This window comes from Carettochelys insculpta, chromosome 18 (genome assembly GCF_033958435.1).
Source record: "Carettochelys insculpta isolate YL-2023 chromosome 18, ASM3395843v1, whole genome shotgun sequence".
NCBI classification, from domain to species: Eukaryota; Metazoa; Chordata; order Testudines; family Carettochelyidae; genus Carettochelys; species Carettochelys insculpta.
This window is the reverse complement of record NC_134154.1, coordinates 5,224,129-5,240,194: the sequence shown is the minus strand read 5'-3', so window position 1 is coordinate 5,240,194 and position 16,066 is coordinate 5,224,129. Positions and strand designations below refer to the sequence as shown.

Below are 16,066 nucleotides of genomic sequence, written 5' to 3'. Positions count from 1 at the left end.
GTTAGAGACAGACACGTAGACGTTAACATTGAAGCTATAGCAAATATTTTGAACACAGGAAACACTTCTCTTTGGCGGAAGGGACCCCGATGTTGGCAGACATGAGCAAGTAATATTTATAATAGAACAGTGTAGCGCAACTGCAGATGAGTGAAACAATGAAAAGCTTTTTCACACTCTGAAAAGACAGTATACGTCCAAACTGCTTCTCTGATTTCTTTTATAGTTGAAGCTAATTTATTAAAACAACAGCAAGCTTTTAACAGAGTGATGTTTCTACTAAGAGAGATAATGAACCCAGATCAACCCTGCATTCAAGAGCAAAGACAGAGAAATAAACTCAATCATAAAAGTCTAAAAATGGAGAGCAAATGTCTACAGTCAAAGAGACAAGTAGGATGAGGTAATGTTTTTACTAGACCAACTTCTGTTGTTGAAAGAGAATAGCTTTCAAGTCACACAAAGCTCCTCTGTCAGTCACTTATGTTAGGTTTATCTCACAGTCTGTATCATAGAACAAGTCGGCATGTTCCATCATCGATTTACTAGTTGGCTGTGCATATGGACCCTTCAGGCTTCTTCCCCTCCCCCATACCTCTTCTCACTCTATTTGGAGAAAAAGACAAAAAAAAAAAAGAATGTAGCTCCTGGCTGTGCAGATTTGATGAAGATTAAACCTGGCAAGCCCTTCTCCTGTCTCACTGTGCCTAGGAGCCATAGATAAACTAAGAGGCAACCTATGGCACAAAAGAGCTATATCTTACCTTGCCAGCAGCAAAAAGGTGACACCCTTTGACAGCCTCAAAGATGTTTGGTGAGATATCTGGCTGGGCTGGGAGGTGAGACTGTGCTAGAGACTGCTTTACTTTCTTTACATCAACAAGACACAGGGCCCTTTCTTCTCCTGAGGACAGAAACAGTTACTTTTTTCCAGTGTCACGTAAGTCAAGCAAGAGGAGAATTTCACTCTTCACAGTAAGAACCGATCTGTTACATAAGCAGTAGCTTCTCATTATGGACTGTTACTGTGGTAACAGCTACAGAACACTGTACATGTAAAAATAATTCCATGTGAAAGAGGACTTTAAAAACAAGTAATAAATACATCTGGGAGTACCAGCATTGTCTCCTTGAATGGTTATTGTTGCTGGTTTTAGCCAAGCAATTTTAGTATCTGACCCAAGGAAGGCAGTGCCGGGATTAGCCAGGAAGGCCCCTGGTTTTCAATTGAAAGGCATGTGCTATCATTCCTGCCAACACAAGTTTGTAGTGGAGCATCATGGGGTGCGTCTACACTTGCATTCCACTTTAGAAAGAGGTATGCAAATGAGATAAATGGAAAATGCAAATGAGGTATAAAATTGCATATCTGACACCTCATTTGCATATTCTAATTTCAAAAGAGCTTCTTTTGAAAGAAGAACTTTGGTGTAGATGCTGCTCTTTTGAAAGTAAGCCCATCTTCGAAAGAATCCTTCTTCCCTTTATTTAATGGGAAGAAGGATTCTTTTGAAGATGGGTTTACTTTCGAAAGAGCAGCGTCTACACTGGCTTTCTTCTTTTGAAAGAAGCTCTTTCGAAATTACAATATGCAAATAAGGTGCAAATATGCAAATTTATACCTCATTTGCCTTTTTCAATTTACCTCATTTGCATACCTCTTTTGAAATAGGAATGCAAGTGTAGATGCACCCATGGTGCTTCAGTTAAGAATCATTTTGACCCATGCTGGAATCCTGAGGTTTCAGTAATATTGGCTTTTCAAAATCACATTGGGTGTAATTTTGGGTGTCTGCTTTTACTTTCTTTTCAACAAATTGAATACTGTTTAAAAAGTAGAGCATCTTAACATGAAACCACAAATGTGTGAAGCATTTTTATTAATTCCCTACAAACATTACACAGGAAGTTTAGCTATTGACTTGTGCTATCTAGTCCTTTTAATCAATGAGCAGGACCAAGAGCTAAGCACCACTGGCAAAGCATATTGTTCCTATTAGTTATATCATGCAGAATAGCACTGTGGGACTTCTGAGTATTACACGGTCATAGTGCTGCAGATCCTAGGACCGTGATGCCCAGCCTGTGGCCCATTAGGGAAACTGTTAAAAACAGAGTGTCACTGATTGAGAATTACTTCAGGGAGGCAATAAAAGACCCCCTCACAAATGTCAGTTCCCAGGCAGCCTCCAGACTAACTCCACGGTGTGCTGGAGACACTCCAGGCATCTGCTGCGTCCTCTCTGCTTCCAGTACTCAGCAGATTTCTGCTGCTGCAGAGGAGGGGAAGTTAAAAAGAGCTGCTTTCATTATTCCATTGCCTGCTTCCCTTCTAAACTGTGGGAGTCCCAGAAACAGCAGGACAGGATCTTGACTGGCACTGTCTGAGCCTACGAGAGCTGCTGGAAAGCATGGCTCCTCTCCCCTCAATAGCCAGCCAAAATAGTTCAGGAAAGGCATGGGAATCAACAAATATTTACGGCTGATTCCAAAGACAGCACTAAATCAGCATCTCTTATAATAAGAACACCTTCATTTAGGTGCTAAATATAGATTAAGAAATTCAGGTTTCAACAATTTGGTCTCTGTTGGTCGGTCTCCCATCTGTAAAAAACAGAGCTCATTGTCATTGTGCAGGAATACTGTGAACATTACTTCATTCATTAGCGTACATGAGATGACACTCTGATCAACCACCACAGAAAAGCTATCCATAAAAAGTAGAGAGGAACCCAGGGAAAGCAAGTCCCACCGACACTGTGCTGTGGAAGTTTCCCTTTAACCTTCACAATCTAGAATATTTATAGGAACACTTCCACAAAAGCCAGAAGCTGCCATCTTCCTACCATCATACCTGCTATCATGAGCAGCTTATCCAAATCCTTTATGAGGTGAATTTGGAAAACAGCACCAAGCCCTGGAATGTGTGTTAAGGAATTTTTCAACACATTCAGGGCATAGAGACCTTCCTCTGTACCAACAAGTACCACCTATAAAGACAAAAATTGAATAATCAGCACTGTATAACAACACAAGAAAGCTTAAACACTAAATTTAACTCATGCACAATATCAGCCAAGAGCAGAAGGAATCCAACCACCAGGTACAAAAGGCATCATGTTCCTATTTAAAAGTCTGGATACACATACTTCATTCATGCAAGGTACACAAAGTCCAGTCTGAGCATTGTGCACAAATGTCATCACCTGGTCACTGAAGGGCATTGTGCAATTTATATCCAGACGGTCTTCCCCCTCCAGCTTCAACAGAGAATTTCCAAGCAGCTTCTGTATGCGACAAAAAGAAAATTCAATATGATTAACCAGGCAAGCACAAATCCAACATTTAGACCACGCTTAGCACTGACTTACTGAAATCTGCAGTTTCCTTATACCCTGATATAGAATGTTACTGCCTCCAGACGTGTGCTACCTTGATTATAACCAACACTAAACAACGTATTACTATTTGAACTGTAAACATCTGCTCATACACAGCATTCTGCAGTGGAAAAAGTGTTCTTCTGCAACATGAAACGTGTGTCAAAGCTGTTGGGATCTCACCACAAAGGTGAATAAGCTGTGACATAGCAAGACACAGCTATTATGAAAGTGAGAAAACAAGCCATGAACGTCTCTCTATTTGAACACATCCAGAAGGGAGGCACTAAGACAGTCACATTAGTACAGGTTGAACCTCTCTTGTCTGGGACACTCTGGTCCAGTAGGACCACAGATATTGCTGGACCAGGGAGAACCAGCCATAGAGGTTGTTAGGTGTTGGGGGCTCAGCCACTCTTGGCAGGCAGCCCCACTGGCTAGGGGCAGGGAACCCTTCCAGCCAGGGGTGTGGACCTGCCAGTGGCCCCGGGCGAGGAGCCACCAATGGCCCCAGATGGAGCCCCACCTGCCGAGGGTGTGAAGCTGATGACAACCCCAGCAGCAAGATCTAGCATCCAGAGCTCCACCTGGGGCCACTGGTGGCTCCATGGCCCTGGCAGCTCGGACTCTGTCCGGGGTCAAATACTAAGAAAGAACATTTCAAAGTGGTTCCCTCCAAGATTTTATTATTAGATAATCTATTTGTACTTACTGCATCAGCTTCAGCTTTTTCCCTGGAAACTCTCCCTCCTGCCACTATTGACTCCAAAGCAGAGACCCAGCGCTGCTTATCAGGGAAAGCAGGTGCTAATAAATATAGTGTCCTGCCAGGCCAGCATGTAGTGTGTGGATGAGACTCCACCTTTAGTATATATGGCACATCTAAGAGGTTTCAGAGAAAAAACAAAATGGGGGTTAGCAGTTGGAACAATTTCACCTGGCTGAAATTAGCATCCTTCATCTTTGTCAGAGAAGATGTCACCATAACAGGATTTTTACTGATACAATTTATACTATCAATAAAGAAAGGGTTTTCCATTCCAGTTTCTCTACACCAGCTATTAAAGCTTAAAAAAGTAAAAAGTGCTATGCATGTGGTTTCCATCCTTCTGTCTAAGTACAGATTAACTCTCACCCTTTATTCAGAGAGGAAGAGAAATGTCAGCTACAACAGAGAAGTTCATTTTTTTAAAAAAAAGGTCCCATGTCTGTGCAATCCCTGCTAGTTTTTTTCCAACACTCTTCCACAATGTATGCTTCCCGAAAGAAGTCACTAAATGATCTCTTTCATGTCTGTAATACTGGCTTATACAACACAGGAAGACAGTTTCCTTTTTGACTATTATTCAATAGCCTGTTTAAAGAAACAGTGATGTTCCTAACTTTTGATAGCTGATTTCTGCGCCCTATAATATTACACTCAAGAGATATATGATTTTTTCAGTCAGTTCAATTCCCTATATACAATCAGTACAGTATAAGTATTACTGCTTAGAGAATATCCGATTCCATGTGCCTCATATTACTTTTAGTTAATGGTTTATTGCTAGAACACAAGCAAGACATGCACTTTGAAAATTTAGACTGCTGAAGGGCACAGAACGAAGAAGTTTATATGAACTATGTTTAAAGACGCTTTACAATATTTTATAAAGACTCTCTAAGGTTTATCTCTATTTGAATGAAAGAGTGCCTCATCCACAGCTCAGCCATAGAGAAGCATTCAACTTTGTGGGTCCAAAGTTAGATGTCTGAACTATTCATGAGGCATACCTAACTGAAACAGGGGAACCTCAGAAAGATCTGGGATGTTATAGAACAGCAGTTTAAAAAGTTAACTACAGAATGAGATCTGTTCTACCACACTTAACTGCTGGTGGATGCCAACCCATACTTATAGATCAGTTGAAATCCATTCTACCTCAGCTGCACTGATTCTCACCTGTCTTTGCTGTATTTGTAAGTTCAGTAGCTCCTACAGCTCCATGAACAGTCACATCTCCATCAGGAAGGCACAGCTCAAACTCCTCCACAGGCCGCTGACCAGCTTTTGGAAGAAGGGGAAAGAACATGAAGAACAAATGAAAACATGTCACAAAGAAACAAGAAAGTAGTGGGAAAATAATGAACTTGAGGAAGGAAGTGGGTAGAGCACTGGATTTTTCACAAATGGAGCACAAGATGAATTCCAATATTTAACAAATGTAAGGTTAACAAAATACTAAAGGAGGAAAAACAATTGCCTTATTACAGATATGTAACAGAGAGGTGGCCGTGTTAGTCTGTATTCTAACAAAACAAAACAGCTGTCATGTAGCACTTAAAAGACTAACAATAATTTATTAGGTGATGAGCTTTTGTGGGACAGACACACTTCTTCAGAGCTGAATGTTAATGTTAATATATTCATTAGATCCCTTTATATAAAGAATGTCAGCGAACAGAAAAGACAAATCTAGTTTGTTGGAGGTGTGAAGTTACCTTCTCTTACTTCAGCATCATAAATTAGCACTTTAGTTCCTTCCAGGACAATGAATTTCCTGTCCCAACCCTGCTGTCCACGCTTATTATTCCTAAACACAGCAAGCACAAAAGAACATCAGAGCTTCCACCAACATTTTGAATTAGAGTGGTGAGCTAATCCTCAGGAGATAAATTTCACTGGTAACAAAAGATTGCAATGGCAAATAGAGAGAATTCAGAGAAACCGCCCCACAATCTGGGATGATTTACAGCACAGCTCCATAATTGCCACCACCACCTCTGGCACAGACGCATGTTTATACCTTGGCACCTTCATCCATCCTTCCAGACGTAAACTGCTGCTTGGCTCTTTCAACTGCAGTCCTGGGGAGTTCAATTTGTCACGACAAAAAGCTTCAGAAAAGTGTGTGGCATATTCTGTAGGCAGTCCACAAGTAGCTGGTAAGCATGTTGAGCACTTTGGGTGACACATCACCTGGCATTCTGAGAAAGTAAAACTTTATAAGGACACACACCAGAAAACACTGCCCAGTCTGTTCAGCTTCCCACCAGTCACCCAGCAGTCCCCCTCTCTCCTATCATTTCACATTCAGTTCAGCCACCTGATGTTTTCAGAAGTGGCATATACCCTCCAGTTACTTTTTGGGTCATCACAATTAGATGCTGCCAGTCTTTGTTGGCAAGGAGAAAATACTAGATGATAAAGTCTCTGATGAGGTGAAATGTGTTATCAAATATTTTCACGGACCAAGAAAGAAGTTGCAGTGATCTATCCAGTTCTCAAAGGCAGTGCCAATCCAGAAAACAATATACTTTCCCTGGTAGTCTAAATACTGTCCCAATTCCCAGAGGTTTTTAGCAAGACAATATGCACAAAAGATCTATGTGCTAGCTAGAGCTGCGTTTACGCTACAAAGTTTTGTCGATAGAAGAGGCCTTCTGTCAACAAAACCAGGGAATGTCCACACTACAAATGTGCTGTGTCAAGAATCTGTCAACAGAATGCAACCTTTTTCCCAGCTTAGTTCTGTCTTGAAAGTTGGAGGTATAGCGCCTCTGCAGACAGATTCTGTCAACAGAAAAATAGTGTAGATGCTCCGGGGGCCCTCTGTCAATAGAGAGGGCTTCCAGTTCACTGGGCAGCCCTGTTTGCAGAGCTTTCAGTTGGTTGTTCTGTTGACAGAAGGCTGGGCAGTCTGGCCGCTCTCTGTTGACAGTGTGTGTCAACGGGGGAGCCCCTACTAGGTGTGGATGTGTTCTGTAGACAGCAGTTCTGTTGGGAAATATTTGTCAACACTGACTTCTGTTGACAGAACTCTGTAGTGTAGATACAGTTTTGGACAGGGAATCAGTCACCTGTCTTCCCAGACAGAGAATAATTTCTTTTCACCAATACTCAGTAAACTTAATCCAGGCTGCTGGTGGAGACAGTAACTATATTCACTGAACAAGGACATAGGAGTCTGTGCAGAATTATTTGACATGTTAACCTTCCATTCTAGCATTCAGTTGCTCTCCATCACACACGCCCTGTTCTTACCAAGACACTTAGATGCTTGACGTCCAAAGTGCACAGTATCCAGACACACTGCACATTTTGTTGCCCTCATGTTTAGCCCCACATTGAAACGGTGAGGGATATTGTGATGCATTCGCTCTTTCAGACGCCGACTGAACTCTGGAAGGATGGAAAATGTCACAGGTATAGAAAAAAGGTATAACATGATCCAATGGCTGGAGGTTGAAGCTAAACAATTTCAGAAATTGCTAGAAACAGAGTGTACATTTTTAAAAGTGAGGGTAATTAACCAGTGTAATGTCTTACCAAGGTCATGGTGGATTCTGCATTGCCGATAGTTTTAAAATCAAGACAGGATTTTTTCTAAGGATATGCCCAAGGAATTATTTTGGGAAAGTTCTCTGACCTGTGTTATTCATGAGGTCAGACTAGATAGTCACAAAGAATCATTCTGGTTTTGGAAGCTATGACTCTTTGAAAAATAACTTTACAGTAGGTTTCAGCATTTTAAGCTCTGCATATAAAATAAAGCCAAAATAGCAAAAATTAACCATAAACCCTTGGTTGTGAAAACAGAACACATTTCCCTACTTTCACTCTGCGAATCTCGTCCTATCGTAACATCTTAGTAACCACCTTGTGTACTGCATACCCCGTATAGTCAACATGGCTCAAGAACTGACTGCAGAGCTGAAAGAGCTAAAACTCTACCTAGTACATTAAGGTTATTACAATCAATGCAGCCACATACCAGGTCGTCATTTAGCTTCAGTTCTCACAGGCTATGTCTACACTAGACAGTTTTGTCAACAAAATTGGTGTTTTTCCAACAAACCCATGGAGTGTCCACATTCCCAAGGCAGTCTGTCAACAATAAATTGACAGAACGCAGCACTTCTGTCGACAGCATTCTGCTGCTCCCCCATAAGGCAGAATGCCTCTGTCGACAGAAAGCCAGTCTGAACTTTACAGGGGGGTGGCCCTCTTCCAACAGACGGGGCTTCCAGGATACTGGGCAGCTCTGTTTGCTGTGCTTCCAGTTCACCATTCTGTCGAGAGAGTTGCCAGACAGTCCAGCTACTCTCTCTTGACAGAGTGGTTTGCTCTTTCAGTGTTCTTGGCAGCCTGGCCACAATCTGTCAACAGAAGTTTTGTTCAAAGATCTCTTCTGACAGTAATTTCTGTTGACGGATCATTCTAGTTTAGACATAGCCATCGTGTACTAAACTGATCTCTTTACTACCAACAGACAAGCCCTTCACCAAAGCTTCTCTCTCTCCATCTATGCTAGATACTGCACATGCTTTCCCCATACCAACTTCATACCACCTAGAACAGATTTTCCCAACTTTTAATGCTGACCAATGAGCACATCCTAGCACCTGGCGAAACATTTCACTGGCAGCGACCAAAATCTCACTTCTAATGTTAAGTCCTTTCCCTGCTGCTTATGTCTTCCCATCCTCTCCATGCCCATCCTTGAGGGCTTCTCTCCCTGTGTACATGGAATCCATGTTTACAAATCATGGTGTTCTCTCCACCTCCATTGCTTTTTGAATTTGAATGTATGACAATCACTGGGCTAACCAATTGGGGTCTTTTAACTCAGGCACTACAGGCTGATGATTTTAGATTCATAGGTTTGAGGCTCAGTCCCCATTGTCATGGCCTAGCCAAGACTGCTAGTATCACTTCTCTCAACATACGTGGGCACAGCCTTTAATCTTCAATTACATCCTTTCAGTGCTGACGACTCTGACCCCACATTTTCCAACAACATGCATGTCTTTCCTCATTCCTTACTAATAAGGATCCAACTTCTTCTCTCACCCAATACCTACCTTTCCATGCACACGTCATGTCTCCCTCATACTACTGCCATTCCTTTCTCTTTATACAGAATTTTCTGCTCAGCTGAATGATGTTGCAGCTTAGACAAGTAAAGACATGCCAAAAATGGAGGAAACATCCACACTCCCTCTTGATCAATGCAGAATTGTAGTTGAGAAAGTAAAGTGTAGTCTGAAGAGCAAAAGCCTACAAAAGCACAATTTTGTGCTGATGCAAGACAGCATATCCTCTGCACGACCCCTATTTAATTAAGAACATTGCAACTATGAAGCACAACATAGAACAACAATAAGACTGGAATGGAATTTTTTGGAACTTTTTATTGTCAGTCTTTATTGAGATTCAAGACACACAGATGTTAGCAAAACGCATTTTTCTTAGTATGTTTACTTTGTGTATTTCACAGCTCTTTGAGTCTAGCCAGTTTCACTGTCTCCTAGGAAATTTATTCCTTGCTAAAAACATCTACTTGCCATCAACAAGGAAGCAGAAAAAGCTATCCAAAATGTTTAATTCCAGCTGTACTATTCAGAAGATATTCTATCAAAAACTAGATTTCTTTCAGCTCAGTCGATTAAAAAACTCAAGTGGACAGAAAGCCTTCAAATGAGGTTTTATAAAATAAGCAGTGAATGTCATTCAAGCAGAGCTTTAGACTACAGAACAAGAGCAAGAAGAGATGATCATGACTACTGACAGGAGTTTTTACAAAAATGTATCCTTCACAAATAGGCAACTGAACCCTCCTCCCTCAAAGACTAGGCTCCAATTCCCCTCACACTGGTTTCCAGATCAGCTACCTAGAGCTCGACAATCCTTGTGCATGTCATTATACACACCTGCATGAAGAGAGAAAGATGGATTTTGAAAGGAGAATGACTATTCTGAATAGGAAAAGGCAGCTTCATACTCCCTTTGAGACTTACCCTCTGGTGTGGAGGACTCTTTTCTGCGACTTGAGGGTGGAGCAAGCAGGCTGATGGGAGTTGGCTGATGCTCTGGAGAGCGAACTATGGCAGACATGATGATCTGCTGTCTGGCTGTGGCAGGAGTGGATGGATGAGGGTGGTCTGCTATTTTCCGGTGGGCCGCTACAGAGACAAATACAACTTGTTAACTCCTCCAGTATGAGTTTAATTCCCAGCACTGGTTCTGTGTAACCATTCAAGGGTTACAATGTGCAGAAAATGAATAGCTCTAATGCATCTTCAAAGCAGCAGACAAAATAGGAATTAGACCGTAATATGACTGTTAAAGAGACGCACAATTTAAGGCAAGTTTTGGGGCCAAAATGTCCCTCTTCTCCAGATTCAACTTTTCTGTTACCCTCCCCCCCTACCTTCTTCTCGAGCAGATCTGAGTTCAATGCGTGTTTTCTGTAGAGCCTCCTCCAGCTCAGCAGAACGAGCCTTCTCCTTCTCCAGTGCCACTTTCAGCTCATTGTACTGCAGGGGAACCTGTGTGGGTAAAGAAGGGTCCTCTTTCCGCCGACTAAACAGGCCCTAGCAACAGAAACACACAGACAACTCCTAACTCCTAGTAAGAGATGATTTAAACTAGGCAAAGGGAAACTAATTGCAGGCCAGAGGGCCCAGCGGTAATTATGATGCACAAAAGGATAGGCTTTTAATTGGAGATGAAGAGAAAAATGTTGAGGACTTTGTTTATTTTAATTTAAAAGCAATGTGCATTGCTTGCATAATACCACTGACACTTTTTATTTTGTATAACACCTAACAGAGGCTCTCGCTTTTTGTTAAAATTAGCGAATTGAGCCTCAACATCCCTGACATAAATCAACATTATAACATTTAGCAAGCCGTTATAGATTAAATTGCTTAATTTAATCACACAGCAAACCAGGGCAAAGCTGGGAATAGGACTTCTAACTACCTAGCCTATGCTGTAAGTAAATGATCAACCTTTCCTGATTCTAAAACATTCACACATACTTACCCTTTTTCAAGCTTGTTTGTACATTTTCATTAAGAAAATGGGAAAGGATCATATTTCCCCACCTGCTGCAGACATGTAATTACTGGATTGCAACTTTGCATGTTTTTGGAAACAGAAATACTGAAAGACCACAATAAGGACATGTTGCCTGATAAAGCTTTGGTCAGTCATTTATATTGTTCCTTAAACTGGGTTGTGTTTGTTTTATGTAGTAAGGATAAAAATAAAATATGTTTTGAATACACAGTAAATAATTAAATCACGAAGACTTCACATATTTAACTCCATGGCCAGATTTCTGAATTCTGGCCTCCCAAACCTTTATAACCCACCTTTTTCTTTTTGGCTGGCTGGTCCATCTTTGCTTGCAGGAAGTCAATGAGTTTAGTTTGCTGAGAAATAGTGCCCTCCATTTTCACCTTTTCATGGGAATAGAGAACCTGAAAACAGAAAATCAACCTCAGGAACAGAGAAACAGCACAGAACTATCAAACATAAGACAGTATGAAAGACCAAGCAGAAAGTTAAACATTCTAGCAGTACTGACTTTATCCACTAGAAGGAAATGGTACACAACAACAGGCTATATACTGAAAACATCTCATTTGATATTTACCCCAGTATCCCTTTTGTTTTCCACTTATTGATCCTCACCTGAATGTTTTCCAGTTGGTACTCTAGGTCACTCCTTTCGGTCTTCAAAAGATCTGCTCGATCCAGAGCTTCTTGCAGGCCTTGTGTCAGGCGGAAGATGTGGTTTTTTTGCAGATCCATTTGCTGCTGCAGCTTTGCCTGCTATTAATGGGAAAACAAAGACCAAAAACAATTTTAAGCAAGCTTTTAAATGCAAAAATAAGCATTTTTCTAGAACTTGAAATTAAACATCCATTTATTTTATAGCGCAAACATTAATTTATCTTATTTATATAATTCCAGAATCTTTCCTTCTTCCCAAAACACCATATCATCTGGCAGAATATGAGTGATTTGCATGAGGCCATAAATGCTACATTTTTATTTTATATGTGTTTACACACACGTACAGAGCAGCAATTTGCTTTGTTTTGTTTTTGGAAATCCTGTATCTGCTACCTAAATTAGTGAGGAAGACAGCATCATCAAGAATTTCTGGATGCCATTTTTCCAGACCTTTCACACTGACTTAAAAAATTACCTAAAAATATTTCCCTGTCGGGGAAAAAAATACCATTCTTAGAAACAAAGGAAAGTATCTGCATCTTTGCTTAATCTGTGAGATTAAATTAATTACAAGTGCTCAAGTCTCTGTCTCAAATCTGTGGCAGACGGAGATGGTGTGAATCACGTAAGCTTCCCATCTTCTGGAACCTTCAAGACATCTTTCCTTACAAACAACCACAGCATGCAGAGCCATAAAAACTCAAACTATGACAAGGCAAACCCAAAAACACCTTAACTGTGATAGATGAGGAGTTACCATCTCTGAGATAATTACCCTTCTGCAAAATGTAAACTACCACATAATTTTGATTTACTATCTATTCTACACAGTAACACTAAGGAAGGATAAAGGAGAATTCTGGTTCTTTAGCATTAACTCTGACTGTTATGGCTTCATTTAAACCTAGTCTAACTATTTTTGTGGTTTTGCATAGTGGGGACTTCCACTGAAATTTTTAAAACAGGAAATCCCCTCACAGGATAGCCCTTACCTCTTCCAGAAGCCTCTGTTTGAGCTCACGTTCTGTCTCAAGCTTCTGTTGTAAACTGCGTGCATTCATCTCCAGCATTGCATGCTTCTTCTCCAGGTCATTGAGCTAGTTGGGACACACAGACATGGTCAGAGATGCTGACAAATATAATATTTAATATGCAAATTCACCACACATAAAAGGTTAGAAAAGAGGAGGGCAACTTGCTGGTCACATGCAGCCTACTAGGGCTCCACTTGCAGCCCATGGACCCCAAACTGCCTCTTTCTCCCATGTGCCTCTTGTGCACCGGGGCACTGGAGCCCCACACTCCCAACTCCTTCCCTTCCCTCCCAGCACTTTCAGAGGAGCTGCAAATTGCCTGATTCGCATTTCTTCCCCATCTTCCCCCTCCCATGCATAGCTGGAATGCTGGAAATCAGCTGTTCACAGCATTCCAGCTCTGTGAGGAAGGGTGAGGAGTGGGGACTGAGCACAAATAAAGTGATTCACATGCTCTGAAAATGCTGGGAGGGAGGGGGAGGAGCAAATAAGTACAGGGTTCCAGTGCCCCAGTTTACGAGAGCTACTGGCGGAGAGGGAGATACAGGGGGCCACAGGTCTACAGGTGGAACCCCAGTGGGCTGCAGGCTGCTGCAGCCCATTGAGATGGAGGAGGGCCACTCGTACAGCCCACGCTCTATTGCCAGTTTCCCTTCCCTGGGCTAGAATGAAAAATATGATCTGATTTTTTTAAAAATCCAGACAAATGGGTTTTAGTTGCTGATGCTCAAATATGAATATTATGTCAGTTACAGAGTTCACTAACACCCAGAACATCATTATCTGCCCTTTGTGTTAGATTTATCTGATTTGAAAGCTAGGATATAGGCCTTCAGGATTGCATCTTCAAGAAAAGGCCTGCCTTGTTGTAAAATTTACCCTACAACTGAAAGAGACTGTTCAGCTCAAAATTACATTTTTATCCTAAACACCTGAATTGAGACATTTTTCTTTGGTGAATATATAGAAGATAAAGGTGACCATAATACTGACCTTGTCAGAAAGACTCTCAGCTTTGAGTTTTTGATCCTTCAGTGCTTGCTGGAGAGCAAGAATCTCCGCCTTGTGTTCTTTAACAGCTAATTCTACCACCTGCCGGGATTCAGTAATACGCTGGTCTGCTCGCACCCTGTATAAATAGAAAAAACAGTACCTATCATTTCCTCTGTGGGACTGACCTCTTCCTAAGATGCCAGGACCTCAAGACACTTCAGAAGCTTAGCTCAAAAGCAAAATGTTAGTTCACAGAAACCATCAACTTAATGTGATGCTTCCACATTACACAGTCCTGTTCTCATCCCCTGATGGAACTATCGCTTGTGAACTCAAGGTAATCAGACAAGGAATTAGAATGAAAGTTGAGTTTACCATATCATGGCACAGACCAGGTTTAGCTTGAAAGACAGTATACAAGCTACAGTTAGAAATACTATTTTTTGTATTCAGTGCCCTTGTACAGGAATGAAATGGAATCGATATCACCAGAGTCATATTTATCAGTTTAAATATCCACCTTACGGATTTACCTCATAGAAATGCATATTGTGTGAAGATTTTGGTCTCCCATTCTATATGTATATATTGAACTATATTCTACAGAGCACTTTTACACAAAGATTAACAAAGAGAAAAGCCATACCGGCTCTGTTTCTCTGTATCCAACATTCTCTGTAACTCTCGCACACGACATTCGAACTGGGACTTCTCATCCCCTAGAACGCTTCTCCATGCTTCCCACTGACGTTCTTTCTCTAGCAGTTCATCATTCAGGGCCTCCAAGTCCATCACCTGCTCTTCCAGCATTGTGCATGTTGTTTTCAAGGCCTCCATGGTCTAAAAATAAATCCTCCCATTAACTCTCACTGCCCACATCAAACATGCACTTTTTAAGATGCAACTTTAACATTTCAATGACAGTATATGCAAATCCACAGCATGAACTGGTAAATCACATTTCATTTATTTCAAGGCCTGTATCTTTTTTAATTTAACCCTGGTTGCCTTTAATGTCAGTGACACCTTATAATGGCTTTAGCTGTAAGCAAAAATGAGCAGCTAAGAAGTACCATTCTCTGTCAGTGCTGCAGTGAGCCAGAAAGGAACACACCAAAGATTGCAATGTATTCTCACACTGCCTCCCAGAGCAGCCATTGTAGAGTAAAGTTGCTATAAAAGCTATAAACACCCTCTGTTGCATTTCCAAATCAGAAAGAATATCAGGCTAGTCCAAGTCTTGCAAGGAGACAGCGTCCTGAAGAGATTTTAAACATAATTTCACAACTCTCACTTGTTTCTGACTGGTGAGTTGCATCTCTCTCTCGGTGATTTCTCGACGGAGGTGGTCAACTTCACTTCGTAGCTGTACTATCTCATCGCTGGCCCCAGAGGCCTCATCAAGCTGCTTTGACAAGAAGAAATTCTGATTGTTCAGTTCTGCATTGTCTTCACTCAGCTGGTTCAGCTGTTCTTCCAAGTCTGTAATCACCTAAAAAGAGCAAAAGAGTTGGGTTGTGTCAGTGGGCAGAATTCTGTGAAAGGATATTTTCCACTTCTACAGCCACACCTGGCCGAGCAAACAGACCTTTTTTTGCCAATTCAAGCATGAGCTCAATTTGTAACTGCAGCTGTTACATTTGAGCATGATCTTAGCATGGGCAGTCTCTCTCACCTCTTCCAGACAGCTGCCTGAGATACATTAATTCTGATTTAACCTAAACAGATATAGACATGTTGCGATACAACTCATGATTAATTTAGTGGCAATTTCTAGAGGTTAGAATGTCAGCTTGTGAGCGAGGAGTTCACTTGCTCACAAGTTTGATGTGCAAGGCACTCTTCCTGTTCACCTCAGCTTCCCCATCTCTAAAATGAAGATAATACTTCCCACAGAGACGTTATAAAATACAATTTTTAAGATTCCTATATGAGATGTGCTATAAGTGATACTATTAGGAAAGCTATTTAGAAATTACTTATTTTACTTTAACTAAAATCCTAAGTAGCAATGAAAAGTTATAACTTATGAAGAAAAAGGTAGTATTTAGGACAACAGAACTATGGATGGTAACATGATAAATATGACAACAGAAAAAGTTGACAGTACCACTGATTATAGTGGAAAATTCAGTAGTGCCATCAATGAA

At 41.1% G+C, this 16,066-nt stretch overlaps 2 protein-coding genes across 3 annotated transcripts in view; one reads left to right on the top strand and one right to left on the bottom strand.

Annotated features, from left to right (window-relative positions):
- The window catches only part of PRKAB1 (protein kinase AMP-activated non-catalytic subunit beta 1), a 35,318-nt gene extending 34,937 nt beyond the window's left edge, over positions 1–381 (top strand). The window contains exon 9 of the mRNA XM_075013025.1: positions 227–381. The gene's annotated coding sequence lies outside the window, so the exon portion shown is untranslated. The remainder of the gene's footprint in view (positions 1–226) is intronic.
- CIT (citron rho-interacting serine/threonine kinase) overlaps positions 1–16,066 on the bottom strand; it is a 116,033-nt gene that overhangs the window by 9,276 nt on the left and 90,691 nt on the right. For both annotated transcript variants that reach the window (XM_075013019.1, XM_075013020.1), the window contains 16 exons: positions 15,211–15,408; positions 14,563–14,756; positions 13,917–14,052; positions 12,882–12,986; positions 11,845–11,985; positions 11,523–11,630; positions 10,574–10,736; positions 10,161–10,325; positions 7,405–7,542; positions 6,167–6,347; positions 5,862–5,953; positions 5,323–5,427; positions 4,093–4,262; positions 3,207–3,287; positions 2,855–2,990; positions 765–904 (listed from right to left, as the gene is read on the bottom strand). In XM_075013019.1, the coding sequence (XP_074869120.1) occupies positions 765–904; positions 2,855–2,990; positions 3,207–3,287; positions 4,093–4,262; positions 5,323–5,427; positions 5,862–5,953; positions 6,167–6,347; positions 7,405–7,542; positions 10,161–10,325; positions 10,574–10,736; positions 11,523–11,630; positions 11,845–11,985; positions 12,882–12,986; positions 13,917–14,052; positions 14,563–14,756; positions 15,211–15,408 (2,253 nt within the window). The remainder of the gene's footprint in view (positions 1–764; positions 905–2,854; positions 2,991–3,206; positions 3,288–4,092; positions 4,263–5,322; positions 5,428–5,861; positions 5,954–6,166; positions 6,348–7,404; positions 7,543–10,160; positions 10,326–10,573; positions 10,737–11,522; positions 11,631–11,844; positions 11,986–12,881; positions 12,987–13,916; positions 14,053–14,562; positions 14,757–15,210; positions 15,409–16,066) is intronic.